Genomic DNA, 20,473 nt, shown 5'->3' on the forward strand with positions numbered 1-20,473 from the left:
CGTCTTTTTCAATTACAAGTTTATTACGGCTGTATATCTCGCGATAAACCGGAACTTGATTCCGTGTATTTCCGTCAATATTGACAGGTACTTGGTTTGTTTACAAAAGTAAATGTGAATTGCAGAAACTCTAGCTAAAGGTGAACATTAAGTTTGGGTCTAACAAGTTGCCCTCTTTCCCATTTTTCAATAATTCAATGTATATTTTTTAATCGCTTCGAAAGGCTTTCTGTGCATCGATATTTTTTGATCAAGAATGATATTTCTTTTTATTTATGACTCAGTCCCACATTCTCTCTGAGTCTGAATTGGTATTTAGCTTCCTAATTTCGATTTAATGTTTTCCAACCACATCCATATTATGAGAAATGGTTTTCTTGGCATGATAATATTAATTTGACATTAAATATTGCCACATTTATAGAACAAGTTCAACAACGTTCTAGTAAGTTATTTTTATATTTTAAGTGTTGCAGAGGCTCCTTTTACATGCTTATGACTTGCTTGCACTCAGTTTGAGAGGGTTTGTCTGAGGTTTCCCACTATATGATATGAGACAGGTGAAACCTGAAGCACTCCCTCATACCACTTCCCATTTTGTCAGCCCTGTTCTATTCTTTAATACATGTGTATGAGGAAGGTGAAACCTTAAACACTCCCGAAGAAACATGAATTCAAACACCTATGTCCTTTCATAATTTTCATGAGCCCTGTAACTGTTAACTTGGTTAAATGTGTTATGGTGTACAGTTTTTATTATCCTTTTGCATTCTCCTATTTGTCATGGTCCAAACCATCTTTGGGTCAAATTGTCTGGTATTGATAAGCTGATTATGTCATTTTCGTAAACATTTGGGTGCCATGTTTTAACCATCCCTATCTAGGAAAAACCTAAGATAAGATTTGTATTTAACCATCAAAGCTAGCACTGTTTCCTAGGCTGGTGTGGTATGGTAAGGTTGATAATGTTATTTCATTTTAATTCAGTACTTCAACTGAATGAAGCTATAAGTATTTTTAAGCTCCAAATTGAAGGTACAAACTGTACATTGTAAAATTCTGTGTGATAATTTAAGTTGTAGTGAACCAAATGTCATGAAATTTTGATGTATTGTTACTTGCTGCTGGAAAAAAATTGCTATTTACAATGAGGTCATTGGCCCCAACCATTCTGCAAAAGGGAGCCAAAAGGAGTGAAATACATGTAGGTATATATTTTGAATTAATTCAGAGGGTTTATTTTTCACTCAATTTTGGTAATTTTTTTTTTTTTTAAATCTGTGTAATAAGTATGAACATATCTAAAATAGCATTTAGCATTTTCAGTCAGTAGGGGCTAAAGTGGGTCCACACCCTGAAAATCAACTTTTTTTATTTTTTGTCCAATATTGAAATTTTTTTTTATATTGGATTCCTTATGAAAACCCCTGCCTGCTTTTTTAATCAGATTTCAGATTACTCTGAGTTTCACAATGTGAGCAGAGGCATTAGAATAAATCTCAATTTCAACATCTTAAGCAGTGCATTTCATCTTTAAGAATATAGGTGCTCCCAACATCGTTTCTCAACAGTTTAGTTTTATGCCCCTCGAGCCAAACTAACCAGTGCAGCAAGCTTGTTTTGCATTCTACTACTATTAGATAAAACTAACACATATCTGGAAGAAATTGAGCAACCTACTGTGGCCAAAGTTTTATGTACATGTAATTATAATTATGTAGCAATTGTAAGAATCGTGCAAAATCTGAAAAATGTGATACACCCCAAGAAAGGCTACATATTTTTATTTTTGTAATTAAATTAAATTAAAAAAAAACGTAAAAAAATGTATACAGTACATATTGTCTGCACTGCAGATTATTTCTGCAACAAAGATTGGTTTAATTAACATTTGGTTATTAAAACTTCTGCATTAGTAGACTAGTAACCAATAAGAAAGGAATACAAAAAATTGTACCATGAAAGTTTTTAAGAAATAAAAATATACAATGTAAAGGTTAGGAAATTTATTTAATTTACGATTACAAGAATCAGTGTACATACATGTACATGTATAACACCCGTGTATATTTGAATTTGATTTATTAATGTTGTTCCTTCAAGCGCAGGCCCTTGGGACCAGGGTTTTTTTTTATGTCAAAAATATCATTAAATCATTTCGTTTCCATATTTGAGTTATTATGTGTGTACTCTGACATGTCCGCTTGCTATTTAATGCTGTTTATGCTATGCCCAGTTTTTCGTCTATATGTTAGAGAAGTATATAGAACAAAAACTGGGCATTTTACAGATATTGATAAAAAAATACTGAAGCTTCAAAACAGTAGAACAGATGTCAGAATCCAAAGACAGAAGCAATCCACATACACATTATAGACATCAGAATGAAATACAATCTTTTGAAATTTTTTACAACATCTATGTAACATTTACTAACTTCAAATGATATTTTGCGATGAATTGTTTTGAAAAAACCAAGTTCCGTCCTTATAAGAATTTGAGTGGATGATAGAAAGTCATTTTATATAATGAAACTCTAATCTGAGACCAGTCATTAGATTTGGACCCATCAGTGTCCATTCAGTAATTTTTCATTGATCCACTAATTAGTTGCATGGAGTAACTGTCTTTCATGTAACTTTTTGAATTACTATGAAACATTATGCATTTGATGCATGTACATGTACCAAGGTTATAGATTGTAACTTGTCTTAAAATTTTATGAATTTGATGTAATTCAAGTCTAATTTCTGTACTTTTGGAAATCTTAAAACTTTTACTTTTCAGGTCCTGAAATGACCAACATGTTCCATATTTTATGACATTGCCACCACATTACATGAAATAGTATAGGGCTACTTTATCTACTGACTGTACAGCACAGGGGCTTGTATTCAGTATGTGTTTTTTAAATAAATATATAGATGGCAGTGATTAATCGAATGTTCACTGTGAAATAAATTTGGTAATTTCACTCTCAGATTTTTTACCACCAAAATTTTACAACACAAACATTAAATAGCCGTTCACAAAATTAAAAAAAATTAATGTTGAACATATCAATTAATTACAAGGAAAAACTATATGTATATAATAAGTAGGATAATCAATTGGTTATCGTGAATAACCAAAATATAATCAATAGTGCCAAGAATGCATTAATTTATTTAACTCGTGTGTGGAACTTGCAAGTTACATAAACTCTTTAAATCTAGGGATTCTTCAGTACTGGTGGTCATATTTTTGGTTATTCACTCTCTCCAATTATTTATCCTACCATTATATCAATTTTGTTGTGAAAAATCATTGGTTTATTAAAGGTTTTGTCTACATGTACTTTATGTACATATATCAACTTACCTCTGTTTTCGGATATCAAGTTTTAATGACTTACTTCTCAGATGTAAAATTCAAATCATTGATGTTAAATTGTTAAAATTCACTTTTATAATGATGCATTTGATTTCCACCACTGATGGTTTTATGCTTTTTTCTTGCATATATATTCATGTAATTCTGGTTTGGATATTTTCAGAAATGACTACAGTGGGGTTATTTCCTGAAATACATGACCCATCAGAGAGGGTAAGAGAGTTGTGTAACTATGCATGTAAAGTGGACATTGATGACTCTATACCTCCGAAGAGATACCTTCGTTCAGGATTAGAAATGATGAGGATGGCCAAAGTTTATCAAGAGGAAGGCAACTTTGAAAGTGCTTTTATCTTATACACAAAATTTATTTCGTAAGTACTGGTTATACTTTGAAAACTGTCTATACTGAACCCATTTTTATTCTTTAAAATTGGTCAGCTTAAACAGGTGTCCTTTAACCAAGGTTAAAAATGCATTTAAATTGATATAAAGGGTATTAAAAAAGTCTCTGGTTTAGCCTGGTTATCAGATTATTTCAGGTTTTTTTTAAACAGTTTTTTCTGTACATTTATGATTTGAAAGATGCATGACTTTTTTTGGATCAATACTAAGGTGAAGAAAGATATCTGAAATAAATGACCAAGATATTGTTTTCTTCACCAGAGCTGCGGTTGGTTATTCAACCTGGTATCCTAGATTCAAAAATTTTACAATGATTCTTATGAAATCCTCATTTGAAGCTTTTCATGTTGTACTGTACCAATATGCATAGAAAGATTCTGTTTTGCACTGAGAATGATAATTATAAGGTAAAATATTTAGCATGAGACTGAAGAAAAATGATTTCAATTTTCATTGCAGATTATTTGTAGAAAAATTACCAAAACATCCAGACTTCAAAACAGCACCTCCAGCTGATGTTTCTGCTATTAAAAAGGTTTGTATTGTACATACAGATCTTTATTGTCCTTTGTGAAAGAAGTGGATACATAAATATTGTGAAACACTTATATTTGTATATTTCAACTGTGATTCAGTTACACTTTTTAAATAATCAAGATTTAGCTAATTTGGTAAATCCCTAGTCCTTAAATATAAAATCTATTCAAACTTTATTACACTATGATGTTAAGTTAATTAAAGAAATTTTCATATTTGCACTTAACAAGTTTTAGTGTAAAGCATTTCTTATGTCTGTCAGTCTTTCCAGGTCCTTCAAACTTTTAATTTCCTGATATTTTTTCACGAATTGATTCATCATATTTTTTCTTACTTCAAAAATTTTGTCTTAAAATCATAAAAAATAGGTCAGGTTCAATCATGTTTAATGTGTCTGTTCAAATTTGAAAATCAGAAATATTAATTTAATCCAATTCGTTAAAAGTGGGTACTTGTTTGCCACTCACATTTTACCCTGACCTCTCTAGAGTCTTAACTCTCTTAACTGTTACTTGCAAAACTTATGAATCATTTTGTTATTTTATCATCTCTTCGCTGACATGACTGCTGATCTATCAGAATTAACTTTATGTGTATGACAGCTGTTTTTTCTGTGATTAAAGTTTCTCACACACAACATTTGTTCATGTAAAATCATATTTCTAGAAAGTAAAAGCATCTTTCCCCGTAGCAGAGGAATTGAAGGCAAAACTTAAAGAGAAATATGCTGCCCAGGAAAAAAAGAGACAAGAGGAAGAGGTTTGTTGACAACCCAAAGTTGCCCCCCAATATGACACCATGAATTGCAACAGTACATCATTGACAGAAATTTTTTATAATAATCTGTTTTTCATGTTGTTTTTTTTTTCAAGATTCCATAATAATATGAAAATATTACAAATGAAGTTAGCCATTTTTTTTATTTCACAGAAAAAAAATCACACCTACAAAAATAACCTGTTTAACAGTACTATGAGTATGAATTGAAGATAAATTTGCTAAATGCAAATTGTTATTTATTTGTCTACTTATATTTTTTCAATTAAATTTTTTTCAAATTTTATTTTCTACCTCAAGGTTTTTGACTAAAAAGTTTAACATTTATAAGAAAAACATCAAGCTCCTACAAATGTGGACAATAAACGATAGATTCATCTATTTGACCAAAAACATTAAAATTGGTAGTCACTGCTTCTTCACTAAGCGCCCCGTGTAGGTCTGGGTGTTAAAAGAATAGGCCTGCAGCAGCGCTAAGCTTGTCATAAAAGGCGACTAAATAGTGCTCAGAACCCTAGCTGGGGGCTAGGGTGCTTTGCCCACAGAGCAACTGGGATGTGTGCCCTAGGTGGTTGAATGGGGTACCCCTGGTGTGTTACATGCTGGGGTTGTCAGGCTATAATACAGAAAACCTGACTGCAAACCATAGTGGTGCACCGTGTTGGGAAAGATGCCACGTTCCTCGCACGTTAAAGAACCCTACTGTGGTATTCTCCCGGAGTAGGAACCATAGGGCTCCGCCACAGGAGGCTAAATTGCCCGACCCTACCCACCTCTCCCTATTTCCAGTGGCAATCAAAATTTGTCAACCCCATTGTCCTTGTGTCCCATCCCTTTTCATTTCATCATCATTTCATGTTCATTTTATCATCAATCATGTTCATCGTCTGAATATAGCTGAAATATTGCTGGTCGGACGTTAAACCCCAACAACAAATAAACAAACATCTTCATTAAGCACAAAGTACATTAGGGGATAAAGTAATAACTGGTTGGGGTGGAGTCAGAATAATGTGTCAGAGTGGGATGGCATGCCTACCTACAGGCTGTTACTTCTGTAAGTAAGCACAATAAAGATTTAGCTCAGCATGGCAGACTAGTCCAAAGCAGGGTCTTTTCAGGTGATCAGTTGTTCTGTCCTGAAATGCATGAAATATCTGCCATAGGATGTTAAATGATATTCAATCAATTAATCTTATAATTAGGGAAGAATAAATGAGTACTTTGCATTGTAGAGAAAGATTCAAGAAGAACTGGCCAGGAAACAAGCAGAAGAAGAGGCAAGAAGAAAAGAAATAGAAGAATTGGAAGAAAAAAAGAGACAAGAAGCAGAGACAAAATGGCTTGAAGAACAAGAAGCTAGACTACAGGAACTCAAAGAACAAGAAAAGCAACGACAAGAACAGGAAGCAGCGGCTGCCATGGCAGCAGCAGCAGCATTAGGCGGAAGTTTATCTCAGAACAATCAAATGCCATCTGCTCCTCCCCCTGCATACAATAATTTGAGTGATAGACTTATAGACTTTGATTCTCAACCGTCGGGCAATGTTCCCACAATTCCTGATAGAGAACTTAAGAAAAATCTTGTGATTAATGATACGACGTAAGAGATATTTGTTTTACTAAAATGTTTTAAATATTTATAAAATCATTTTTTGAGCCAGCGAAAACATGTTTTGTTTCATGAAGCAAACCATATAAATCAAGTAAAAGTTGTGAAAACTATTGTAGCCATTTTCTTCTAAATTTTTCCCGATTACTGACCTCTGTTAAGGTTAAGTGTTCCCCTCACTGAAGACTATTAGTACTTAGTAGATGAGACCCCCTTCCTCCCCAGGTAATTTGTTTTATGACCGAAAAATTTCTCACAATACTTATGAAAATAAATCACTCACAAAAACAATTTGGTTTACAATATGTTGAAGCATAGGGCATTTTCTATTCTGAAAAATGCATAAATTTGGGATTAAGTTTTTGAGTAAGAATGCAAACAGACATTAATAACCATTAAGTTTTGAATTTGTGCTGCTGCTTATATTTTATTTAATCATTTTTCAGTCCATCAGTAGACAGAACAACTAAACCACAGTCTTTTGACCACTTCACCAGCATAGGAGCTTCTAGTGGGAACAAATTTGGACTCAGAGATATCTTAGTACCTTCTGATCTTCCTAGAAAATTCCTGGTTAAAGCTGAACACAACACACTCAAAAATGTTGAAACCTGTGGTATTTTAGCTGGTAAACTGGTAAGAGAATGAATGATGTTGCTATGAAGGAAATCCACCATCCTTTATACAACAAATGATATACAGTGAAACTAGTCTAAACTGAATCCCTCGTAGACTGTAAAATTTGTTTGGTTTACACATGGATAGGCCCTATATATTGGTGTTTTACATCTTGCTAGATATAGAATAAATGAATATAAAGACCCAGGCTATGAGCACATGAGTACAACATCATACGTCCATGAATTATTTGTAGGCTTATAATGCCATATATGACTTTCTGACCAAAATGGAAAACTTACAATTACAGCGCCAAAAGTTTCAGAATTGAGTTACTCAGGAATTACCAGTTTTGTCTGTCTTTTTCATATCTCTGGTAAGTGAAGGTCACCTTGATTTTTATATAGAAGAAAAATTAAGAAATAAGACAAAGATGTGTATTAATGATATAGTGTTGTCTGAAAGGGGAGATAATCCAACTTACGAGGACATTTAAAAGTATTACTTAATACATAGGTTGTTTTGTCTTTTTTTTACAGAAACATAATGCCTTTGTGATTACACATCTAATTTTACCAAAGCAGTCAGGGACATCAGACACTTGTGTAGCTGAGGATGAGGAAGATATATTTATGTACCAAGAACCTAGGGACTTAATTACACTGGGATGGATACACGTAGGTCTAACAATTTTATTTGACAAATATATTCTTACAATAATGCTGCTGTTTCTCTTTAAAAGTATACTACAGTTACCTTCTTAAAGCTTTCCTATGGTTTTGAAAACAATGTACAAGTGTTGGCAAGTAGAATTAATTAAGACTCTGTTCCAAAAAATTACACCATTTTAACCAATTTATTTTTTTTATACTCAACCATTTTTTATAAGAATCAATAAAGGAGGAAGACATGACTCTTAATCTTTGCCACTATCAGAGTAGAATATGCTTACCCTTCAGTATCTGATGTCAGTACCGATATTTTGTGAGAGTTCATATTGTTAGTTCTTCAGCTTTTTTTTTGTGTGACATCTTGTTTCCCTTATCTTTAGTTTTTGTGTACCTTAAAAAAGGACTAGAGTAAGGCCTGAGGAAAGTGCTAGTACTCATTCTTCTTTACTAACCTAGACCATATATATTATAGACACATCCTAGTCAGACTGCTTTCCTGTCCAGTGTTGATATGCATAATCAGTATGGATACCAGGCTATGTTACCAGAGGCCATTGCTATTGTATGTGCTCCTAAATTTAATGAGTAAGTGATCATTTAAATATAAGTAAGAATCAGGCAAAATAGGAAATACCTTGATTCTGATGGTGCAAATAGTCAGATTTAAGTTTAAAAATTGTGGGTTTTTTTAACCATGTTTCACCTACTGCCTGATTCTTACAGAGACTGACACTTTTAACATAAATTTGTGTACATTATTTCAGCTTCAAAACTAGTACTGTAAACAGAGGTTTTCCTATGGAAGTAATATATGCTGAACTAAGGTCAAGAAATTTCCAAAATAATTACTACTGATGATGACTTTAATTTGATATATAATGACAGACATCTGATTGCAAATTTATTTCCAAGCAAATGTTTTTCCCAGCAACTTGCAAAAATATCAGTAAAACCATTTGCAATTTCCATGATTTAACATGTGTGAAACATTGTGACTTCTGGATGCTCTGTGTAAGATGTTCTGTATAATATTATCCTCTGGATACTAGATTATTGGAGAGAAAGCTGTTCAATATTCATCAAAGCTACTCTGTAGATGAAATATTAGAAATGTTAAACCATTGACAATAGTATGATCATGTTTAACAAAACATGTTTCACATGTTTAATCATGTTTAACTTAATTAGGACAAAATCTGAAGGAAACTGAAAAAAAACTCATACTTCAAATAAACAAAGAGACAAAAATATGGAAGGACTATTTCCTTATAAACCTTTGTATGACAAAAGTTTATACAGCGTCATATATATATTTAACAAAGCCATGTATTGATTTTGAAAAGTTTGTTTTGCAGAACTGGATTATTTTCATTGTCCATTGAAAGAGGGCTTATTGAAATAGGAAACTGTAGAGAGAAGGGATTTCACCAACATAATAAACATCCACCATTATTTGAGGTAAGTATAAATATACTATCATGTAATTTATGGAATATGTATTTTGCAATTATAATTGTGATTTGTAAATGATCACCGATCAGTTTCTGATGAGTTGTGAATATGTCAAATTGATCTGTTAAACTGGTGATCGTTTTCATTTTCTATGAAGTGACCACTTGTCAGTTGACCTATTTCAGATTCCTTTGTTTCAGTTTGCAAGTTTTTACACATATTTACTAAATGATATAAATTTCGACAAAAATTTAATTACTTCACTTTTTTTATAATTGTTTTTTATAATGTAATATCAAATGTGGATTTGATATTTAAAAATCCTAAAGAAATTTAACAAGGCACTATATATTTGGATTCGTTCAAATGAAAATTCTGAAATTTACATGAACTGATCATCTGTCATTTTACATAACAAAGCTACAATCAGATTGGTCACCGGTCATCGGTTATCAATATGTCAGCATTCATTTAATTAGCAGTCATTGATCTGTCATATAGTTGTGCAGGTTCAGGGACTGTAGCTCCTACTTCTGTTATTGTACTTTCCACCCAGTTACTTCTTTTGAGGTTACTCATGATCCATATTGTCTTTAAAAAATTCATAATTCATTCAGTAAAATATTACAGTCTTTGCCAGTACAAAATCTTTTGTGAAAAGAATAAGTCCCATTCATTCGTGTTGGTTGTAGTCCCATGATCATTCCTTTCAATATTTATAAAACAAGGACTTTATTGGTTCTACTCCCAGGAAAAATTCTCAACACTTTCATAAATTATTTCAATAGGAATCTTTTTTATGTTTTTGAAGCTGTTTATATATTTTCATATATGTGTAATTATTTATACAAATTTTTCCTGTGAAAAGTACAATTACAAATTTTGTTGTATATACTTACTAACAACTGCATGGTTCTATTCTGAATTTCTATGAAAGGACATTTGATGTTGTGCATGGTGGAATTCAATTTCAAAGTTGGGTCAAGGTAAAGAAGAAACAATTTTTAAGGGTGTAATAAATTTTTTTGCTCATTGAATATTGTTTTCAGCAGCCACTTGAGCACATAAAATTTTAGTTTACAAGAATTCATGTATGCAAATTTCCTTTAAATGATACATTAAACTAGATTTTTACCAAATATTTTACCTTTTCAGGACAGCTCTCATGCAAAAATTGTTGATAATCATAACATAGAGGTGGCTGATTTGCGGTGATGTTAAGATTGCGGCATTATGAGTGTACCAGTATTCCTTCATAATCTAGTGAAATCTTGTTATTGAAACAACTGTGTTTGAACAACAGTGACAAAACAGCAAATTTACTAGTCTAAACAGAATGCAGAAATGGAAATCTTTAATAGACTTGATTATTCTGTGTATACTCTCAACAAACTTTTTCTCACAAGTGATTAATTTTCATTAATTTCTTGAGCAAACAAAACCTCAGTTAAGTAGTGCTCCAGCTAAGAATCATGCAAAATATGATTCATAGGTAAAAAGCCTACATATTTTTATTTTTGATATTTTGTTTGAATTGGCATAGTAAATAGAAATTAACATTCAGTTTTTCATATAACCCGTTTTCTTAGGAAATAAAAAATATATAGAATGCACTGTAGATTTCAAAATTATGGGAGATAACTCTGTAAATGACACTCAAATACAATAAAATCAATTGGATTTCCAATGTTGATTATCGCCTAAGAGCAGGCAGATTTGAATGAATAATTGCACATTTCATAGTTTAGACCCATAAAACAACTTAATTACAAAAATAAAAATATGTAACCTTTTTTGGGGTGTATCACATTTTTCAAATTTTTCATGATTCTTAGCTGGAGTGCTTTTTAAGTCTTTTTGATGGAGTTTTTTGTAAGCAAAATGAAAAAGCTGCTAAATTTGATTGACTTCACAAATTGCAAAAATAAGTACTGTGAAACCTGTCTAAACCAAATCCTGAATTAACTGAAAACCTGTCAAAACAAAACCCCAAATTAACTAAAAACCTGTCCAAACCAAACCCCGAATTAACTGAAAACCTGTCCAAACCAAACCCTGAATCAACCAAAAACCTGTCCAAACCAAACCCTGAATCAACCAAAAACCTGTCCAAACCAAACCCTGAATTAACTGAAAACATGTTCAAAGCAAAATCTGAATTAACTGAAAACCTGTCCAAACCAAACCCTGAATCAACCAAAAACCTGTCCAAACAAAACCCTGAATACCTACGTAAACCAGACAAGTTTTAAAGTCCCATTGTCAGTTTAAATGTATTTTGAACCTGGATAAGTCGTACATCTGTCCAAATCAACCAAATTCTACAGTCTGAAAGGAGTTTGGTTTAGAGAGGTTTTATTGTATCTGCGATAATAAATTAGTTTACTATTTGATTTGAAGAAGATAGATGTAATATTTGTTTTACACGCTTGTTTACATGTATGAAATTTAACTATTATATAATCTGTAATGTAAATTTCCATTATTATTTTGTATTTTTGCATATTTTTTTATGTAGCTATCAGTCAGGTGCAACGATTTTAAGGGGAAATAACTCTTTTTCATCAGCATATTCTATCATAAAGTATATATATGAAAAGGTTTCACATCAGAAAAATTCTGTGTTTAAAAGGTGTTGCAGCAAGCAAATGCATAACAAAATTGAAGTGTATGATCATTTTTAAGTAGCAGTCTTTGTAAGAATCATGCAAGAAGAATTACTTACTTGTACGGTAAAACCTGTCTAAACTGAACCCCCCAAAAAAACATAAAACTATGTAAACAAGACATCCATACAAGTTTTAATATGTTAACCTGTGTAAAATGAACACTTGCCTTAACGATCAAAACATTTAGTCCAAAGGTGTTTAGTTTGCACAGGTTTCACAGTAATTCCAAACTTGTTAACCTTCTGGAACAGCTCATGTGGAAGATTTTTACATAAAAACAAGTTTCACACACAATTATAATAGTTTTTTAATTAAAAACCTCCCATAAATCTTAATTTTTTATGTGGGAGATTATAAATTTTTCATTGATATTTTGGGATGGATTTTTTTCATACCATGTTTCACCCACTGCCTGATTCTTACAGGGACTGATACTTAATACTTTTGATTGTTTTCCTATTTAATAGGGCTACTTTGAAGAAAATTTTCTTGTTTGAGAAAATTGTTGTGGGTAGTGGGTGTAACAATTTTGTTTGAGATATTTTTGTGTTAAAATTGTAATTGTTGCTGTATATTCATCTTTCGATAGGTGAAAAATGTGCGGTGTTGTTGTGAAGGTGCTGTTAATTTTTTTTAAAATAGTTAACAACAAAATTGTCTAATTTTTTTGTACAACAATGAAAATCTTTGCCCATCCAAGGTTAATTTCTTATTTCTCAGGCCCTCATTGATCATGTTTCAAGATTACTCATTTCCCAATTTATTACCCATTAAATAGAATTAAATCATAGAAAATACCTTTCTAATTGTCTGTATATAATAGTATAAAAAGGCATCCCTATCACTGTTTTTTGGAACTGCCTCCATCCCTCATTTGTTTTTATTATAAAAATTGCCTGAAAACCCAGGAATTAACTCTGAATGGCTCTGTATGTTAGCCTATTCATGAGTGTGTATCTTTTTGTTTGTTATTTCTCTAATTTATTGTTAATTAATATGATTTGAAATTAAATGGTATGATATACATTTTGTTCACTCCATTTTAGTACTACCTGCGCGAATAGCAGGAGGTTTATAGGGATCATGCTGTCTCTTCATCCATCCCTAGATCTACTACACAGCTCTTCCAAAACTGCTGAAGGGAATTTGATGAAACTTTTACAAACTCTTTATCACATAATGCCAATGTGCAACTCCTTTTTATACCCCTGTCTAAGACGGGACGTATTATGGTATACCTTTGTCCGTCTGTTCGTCATCCACACTTCAAACAATAACTCAAAAACACTTTCACCTACTTTCATGAAACTTTGGTGAATTGTTCATATCTATTGACATAAGTTCCCTTTAAATTTTGATAAATTTCAGGTTTATTGTTTTTGTGTTATGAATTTTTTATACTGAAAAATAGGGGGACTTCCAAGTTTTCGCACAATAACTCAAAAACGCTTTCATCAATTTTTATGAAACTTTGATGTATTGTTTATATTTACTGAAGTAAGCTCCCTTCTGATTTGTATAAATGTCAAATTTTACGTTTCCATGTTATGAAGTTTTATTCTTAAAAAAGTCAGAAACGACCAAGGAAATTTTATTTGTTTAAAAATCATTGAAAAGGACCATTTGTTCTGTTGATAAAAAGTACTTGGTAACCTTGTCAGAAAAGTGTGTTTTGAACAAGATAGAAATGTATGGGTGAAAAATCAAGACTACAAACTTAGTTAAACTTGAAGTAGCCGTGATAGTGCCAAATTTTTTGTGCACTTTTTATATACTTTTCTTTTTTTTTTTTTGGGGGGGGGGGGCTACTTGACAGGGCTCACAGTATTTCTGGTTGAACATATAAATTCATTTAAAGCATAAGGACAAGTTAAAAAGGCAATGGGCATATCATGCACTTAAAGCACAGATCTTGATATGTTTTTCCATCTAAATGACTTATGACATTTCCAATGTGGTTTTTAGTGAGGGGCACAGTGGGTCACAGGTTTTCTAGTTTTCTCAATTATTTTATTGTGATTTGGTTATTATAAGTCTGAAGTAAAATGATACATTATTAGTTTTTAGGTGAAAATCAGCACTATTGCTAAATAGCTTTAGTATGAATTGTGTCAAAGTTTTCACAATGCTAAGTATGTAGTGAAGGAAAAAAGAACAGACATGGTGAAACTTAACCATTGCATTGGCGTATAACTTAAAACTAAAATAGTAAATACTTTAAGACCTCACCAAAAGGTCTTCAGCAAGTGAATATTCCAATTTTCTTGTGTAATAAATATTAATACTGCACATGTTTTTTCGCTTTCGGACTTCCCTCCTCTAAAATGCCATACCAACTTTCTCTAGTGATGTTATCTTTATTTTCTAAAACATGGCTGGTCCCCTAATTTTTGCTGTTAATACACTAATCATATATACTGAATATAGTTAAAAGCAACAATATTTTATTTAAATAGAAATAAGAGGGAGGGTAAACCAGTTATTTAGTAAGAATATTCAGGTTCTTGCATTTTTTAAAAACTTTTATCCTACTCCTACTTATCTTATCTCAATTGCTTGCCATTGAAAAAAGTCTACCTTTATGTCATTATTTTTTAATTGTCCACAATGATTCCTTGTATGTTTGTTTGATATGATTGCAAGATACACAAAATATTAGTCTCTCTCAAATGCACAAGATTTCTACATTTTTATACAGATTTCCACTCATATAGCCCTTTATTACATTCTGGCCACCAGGGCTGTGCTTTCATCCTTTGATACCATGTGGCTAGATCAGGCCAAGCATCCAAACGATAGCCCTTGATCTCGGTTAATGAAATGTTTGATGCCATGCTAATATCAGCTATAGTCAGATTATCTCCAGTCATATAATGACCACCTCCATCAAATAATCGATTCAGGTAGTCAAAGGTTGCTCTCATTGCCATTTCCTTCTCTGCATCTGGTGGTTTACCTTGGAACAACTGAGGGTACTGAAACCAAAAAATCATTCAAAATGAAAAAAATTAGGCCTAAATTTAAAATATGTTTGTTTGCTTTAATTTGTCTCTACCTACAATGTACTCATGAAAAAGGGCTCTACATAAAAACAATATTCTTTTTTAAAACCAAATTTTATTCTTTTTTTACCAATTGAATTAGTTCTCTACACTATAATGGTAGTGATTTTGGGTGATAATAGTAGATTTTAAGTGTCTGCCAATAAAATAAAATTGTATAAATAACATTATGCTTAGCCTTACTTCATAATACTAGAAAACTGTGCATTGATACAAAAGTGAACAGATGTTTTTCTATGCATTTGAGATCTTTCAAAACACAAAAAATTGTTATTTTTCATTTCCTGTTTTGACTAAAACATTTGTGACTAATTGTATATTGTCATAAGCAAAATTTGTATGTAAAAAAAAAAACGCACAAGGATTGAGGTCATGTTACCGATTTTGTGATTTACAGTGCTGTACGAGACAAAGGATACAATATATTTATTTCATTAAAGTATTTTATCATTATTTCCTAATGACAAGATTTAAAATTCTAGGTTTGTTGCTTGTAAAATTAATTGAATTCTATATACTAGGATTGAAAGAGTTTTAAAAAATATACAAATATAAAAAATATGCAATTCAGATTATGAAAAATTGTTTTAAAATGTATTTTGATGAATCTCTTCACTCAAAAAATTATTGCAACATTCAAATATATGTATTTTTAACATATATCTAGTGGAAAACAGATGAACTTGCTATGTATACAGTTGCAGTTTTATACACAGAACCTGAATTATAGCAAAGGAATATGGCAAAATAAATTTACATGGGTGGATCCAGAAGACCATTTGGTTTAAACTAAATTTTCTGACCCACAAAATTTCAAAAATAAATATTCTGACCCCACAAAATTTGCTACCCCCCTTCAGAATCAAATGGTTCAAATTTAGAAGGCAATGAACAGGAACATTCCTGGCTGTCATTTGCTCATATTTCAATAAAATTGAAAATGGTTCAAACAACTGGAAGCCCTGGCTATGCCTCTGCTGTGAATTTCAAATTAACAGTTACTGTAAAGGTATTAATTTTCATGATTGCTAATTTTTGCAGATTCTGTCAAATGAACATATTCGCGGGTATCAATTTTCAAATTATAATTGCTGTCAAGTGTTAATAATTGATTTCACAGGTATTATTTTTCGTGCTTTTATGTCCACTACAAAAAAAGGTATATATATGAACACTGCAAAAATTAATATGTTCACATTATCCTCTTTATACTCTTTTCAAAAACATGTCAAAATGTACATAACTTGGTGAGAAAAGGGTTGGCTTATCATGTATACAGTGACAGTTTTATTGGTTGGCTTACCATGTATTCAGTGACAGTTCTATGGATTGGCTTGCCATGTATTCAGTGACATTTTTTGTGGGTTGGCTTGCCATGTATTCAGTGGCAGCTTCATGGGTTGACTTACCATGTATACAGTGACAATTTTATGGGTTGGCTTACCATGTATTCAGTGACAGTTTTATGAGTTGGCTACCATGCATTCAGTAACAGTTTTATTGGTTGACTTACCATGTATTCAGTGACAGGTTAATGGGTTGGCTACCATGTATTCAGTGACAGTTTCATGAGTTGGCTTACCATGTATTTGGTGACAGTTTCACGAGTTGGATACCATGTATTCAGTGACAGTTTCATGAGTTGGCTACCATGTATTCAGTGACAGTTTTATTGGTTGACTTACCATGTATTCAGTGACAGTTTTATTGGTTGACTTACCATGTATTCAGTGACAGTTTTATATACTGAGCCTAAATCATAGTACAGTAGTCTATCAACTATAGCTCTCTTCTGGAGATCTCTTGGATAGAGGTATGAATGTCGGCCACCAAATTTACTGACCAAATACTGCATAACTGGACGACTGCAAAAAATGTTCTCTTTAGTTTTAAGAAGAAAAAGCATTTTACAAAATTACTGTGGAAACATGCTCAGATAGAAAGAATTTCATGTTTATGGGGCTAGCATCAAATTTTCTATCCTTCCTTTTTGTTTTGAGAAAATTTAGGTCCTGCCTTTTTTCTTTGGCACAAGGTACTATTTTTTTCAAATGAATACAAATAAAAAATATTAGGACAATAACAGATCCGGCCTTTTTATTTCTTGAAAATTTAAACCTCGCGTTTTTATTTCAAATTTGATCCTAGCCATCCCCATAAAAATCAAATGGAAGTTGCCTTGGTTGTACTGCTTGAGCCTGACTACATTGGTAATGTTATGAGCATTCATGTTCAGAGAATAATAAACAAGAATTAGACAACATAGGCAAATAGTTTATGGTCTATTATAAGTTGAATCTACAGTTCATTTGTGTAAGAAGTGTCTAAGTGTCAAAGGATGCAGAAATATAATAGAATGATAGGGAAATTACCAGTTATCTCCCTTTGATGATAAAAATGCAATGCAGTTCATATAATTTATATTTTGAATTACTGGCCCTAAAAATAGAAATAAATACCCTTTTTAGAAAAGACTGCACGGAAATGCATGCATGGGTGTATTTTTACAATGATTCAATCACTGAAGGTCAACCATAGTACCATTAAACCATAGGCTGATCCAAAGGGGCGGGGCGGGGCGGGCCACTTGTGGGTGGACCCCCTTATCAATTTTCAAAATTCACGAAATTGCATATTTTTGTGTGTAAATACATGCATTAACGTGTTTATCAAGGATTTTTTGTGGGCCCTCCCTTAGGCGATTCTCCTGTCCCGCCAGTGTAAATTGTAAAGTTAAAAAAAATATATAATATCTTAATCAAAGATGCTAATTTTTATACAATCGAATAAAAAGTGTAATTTATTAAAAATCTGATCAACTCTTCAAATTTACTGAGATAAATTATTTTGTGGCTAGCATCTTTGAGTGTAACTTAGATTGTAGAAAATACACTGAAAACTGAGTTAAACAAATCACAACAACTAAAACTGACTGAATATTCACAATAACAAAATCTACTACAAAAGTGAGAAATTCCCGCCAAAATGTTAACGATCCGTCCAAAAACATTATTGTATTATTTTTTTTTTCTCTCAGAGAGGGTCCATGATAGGCGAAAAAACTCTTATCTTATCTGTTATAAAGCATAATCATTAACTAATCGACATTATTTAGGGAGTATGTTGGGTAAATATTTCATGCACTATGTACAATTGTCTGCATCCTAATTCGGTATGGCAATACCCCCCTCGTTTCCCCATGCATCTTTGCAAGTTCTGTGTTCGTCTTACCTCTCCCAAAGTGAAAAGTTTCCGTCCACAACAGTAGGCAATGTCATGTCTGGATTTATCTGAAGAAAAAAAAATTTTGAAGAAGGAAGGATTCTATTATTATACTCGTGCGAAAAAAAAAGAAACATGCACCCAAGGGCAGATCCACAATTTTTACCCAGCTTTCGCAAAAGAAGTAGGGATTTCCATGCACCGGACACCTTACTGCACCTTATCTAAAACAAGAGAATATTGATCTGGTGATCACAGAATTCCAAGCGCATTCCAAATTCCGAATGTAAAGAGAACGTATATCCTGAACATATAATGCAAGAACTTTCGTTTATACAAACCTTATAAAAATCAGTGTGCCTGACAAACTGACTCGCGATCGTCGATTACGAGTAGAAGTTATACAATCGATAGCAAAAAATTTAAAAAAAACTGATAGCGACAGTTATTATAATAGATGTAATTTCAAGGATAAAATATAAAAAAGTCCGATCGAATTAGCACAAGAAGAAATTGTCAATTGCTGGATATACGCGAATATAATATGGTGTCATCAAATTTATATATTTTCTCTTTTAAAGTAAAAAAAAAACCAAGTAAATCTTTAATTAAGTCAATAATGATTTTTTTAATGAAAATCTCTTGAAAAACTTGTTATGATTTGTGTCCAGACAAAAACCATCCACAAACATTACTAAACATCCATACTTTTGCAAATTCTGGTGTTTTATGTTCCCCTTTGAATGGATCGATGTATTTGAGATGGACTGGTATTTCTGCTGCCTTTGTTGTCATCCATGCTGCCCTTGCCGGAGCACTCAACCCATGGATATAGAGTGTGGGTGTTCCTTTTGCACTACCACCACCGGACTGTCCGTTCCCCATCTGAAATAGAATAGCATATTTACTCCATGATGATATATTAATCTTTCTTTAGCTGAATGCTTTTGCTGCATTGAATTAAATTTTATGCTCAATATCTCTACGTACTTAAGTTTTGCGACTAAGGCATGATTGGAGTGGAGCTCCCTTTACTATACTACATGCTTGAGCTCAGAAATGAGCAAAGTGCTAAAGTACACCCTCAGATATGAGCAGAAAGGAACTTCCTGTCCTATATGACATGTATACACTTGACATAAGCAAATTGGGTGTTTGATTAACTAAACTAAACTCACTGGCATCAGTAGGATTGTCTCCCCTGTATTATTCAACATGTATTCACAAAAAAATTATCAAATTGGGCTTTTGTTGTTCTGAATACATCCTAGATCATGAGCGAAACTCCCCCCTCCCCCCTCCCCACTTGTATAAACCAATAAATGATCAAGTTGGGTCTTTTCTGTGCTATACCTAACACTAGAGCTTTTCTTTATGTATTTTATGTACTTCTGATGGAGACATGAGCAGATCAAGTCTCTCCCGTGCTATGCTTCATGGTTTTTATTTTACCTTATTTCCGCATTAGTCTCGTAGTACTTCATTTCCTTTGATCATCTGATTCTAGTAATTTTTTTATTATACTAAACGTTTAGTTGTGTAACAAACTATATATTCAAACAAAGTCTTGTGTATGTATTGCCTTTGACATAAACACTTCTAAATTTGCACGATTGTTTATTAAAAAAGAACAGAATATTCAATCAATCAACCAATTAATAAAGTGATTTGTTTATAGCAAATTCTGATAATGGAAATAATAAATGAATAGTTATTAACTTTGCCGTTGATGAATCCGCAGCAGGTACCGGGTATTGTAACACCTGTTTTGTTGAAAATTTTGTCACAAATGTGACAATGATATCATGAAACCTCCCCCTTTTATTAATTTCTACATACATTTTGGACCACAAAACATTTTATTTGTAATTACCTTGGTTCGTACAACTATTTCCTCCGGTTTCTGTCTAAAGCACAAACACACCAACATTAGGATGAAATAAGTTCCCTAAAGTCATCCGTATATATCTTTATATCTTTATGGTAAAAAATGTTTGTTTTGTTTGTTAAAAAAATCAAACAAAAGTGTTAGCGACAGGTATATTTAATACATAAATTGGAGCCTTGCGATCCGGA

General features: G+C 32.2%; 2 protein-coding genes across 10 annotated transcripts; one reads left to right on the plus strand and one right to left on the minus strand.

Moving 5' to 3' along the window:
• The first annotated feature begins 41 nt into the window (after positions 1-41).
• LOC148619914 (STAM-binding protein-like) lies at positions 42-13,137 on the plus strand. 9 transcript variants are annotated; one of them, XM_088580327.1, is made up of 12 exons: positions 55-140; positions 425-445; positions 2,788-2,897; positions 3,536-3,746; positions 4,237-4,312; positions 4,981-5,073; positions 6,327-6,694; positions 7,150-7,339; positions 7,861-7,998; positions 8,465-8,577; positions 9,348-9,450; positions 10,600-13,137. In XM_088580327.1, the coding sequence occupies exons 4-12, from the start codon at positions 3,538-3,540 to the stop codon at positions 10,657-10,659; spliced, it is 1,350 nt and encodes a 449-aa protein (XP_088436453.1). In that variant the 5' UTR covers positions 55-140; positions 425-445; positions 2,788-2,897; positions 3,536-3,537; the 3' UTR covers positions 10,660-13,137. The 9 variants fall into 9 exon arrangements, with proteins under 9 accessions (XP_088436461.1, XP_088436453.1, XP_088436460.1 ...); XM_088580329.1 differs by having other exon boundaries at positions 60-87; XM_088580334.1 differs by lacking the exon at positions 4,981-5,073.
• Positions 13,138-14,691: 1,554 nt separating this feature from the next.
• LOC148619915 (glutathione S-transferase 1-1-like) lies at positions 14,692-20,427 on the minus strand. Its single transcript, XM_088580336.1, has 5 exons — positions 20,271-20,427; positions 19,106-19,282; positions 18,407-18,465; positions 16,896-17,040; positions 14,692-15,088 (listed from the first exon to the last, which is right to left on the minus strand). The coding sequence occupies exons 1-5, from the start codon at positions 20,325-20,327 to the stop codon at positions 14,804-14,806; spliced, it is 723 nt and encodes a 240-aa protein (XP_088436462.1). The 5' UTR covers positions 20,328-20,427; the 3' UTR covers positions 14,692-14,803.
• Between the last annotated feature and the right edge of the window lie 46 nt (positions 20,428-20,473).

This window comes from Perna viridis, chromosome 4 (assembly GCF_037379345.1).
Source record: "Perna viridis isolate PV_CMFRI_1.1 ecotype Kerala chromosome 4, ASM3737934v1, whole genome shotgun sequence".
Lineage (NCBI taxonomy): Eukaryota > Metazoa > Mollusca > Bivalvia > Mytilida > Mytilidae > Perna > Perna viridis.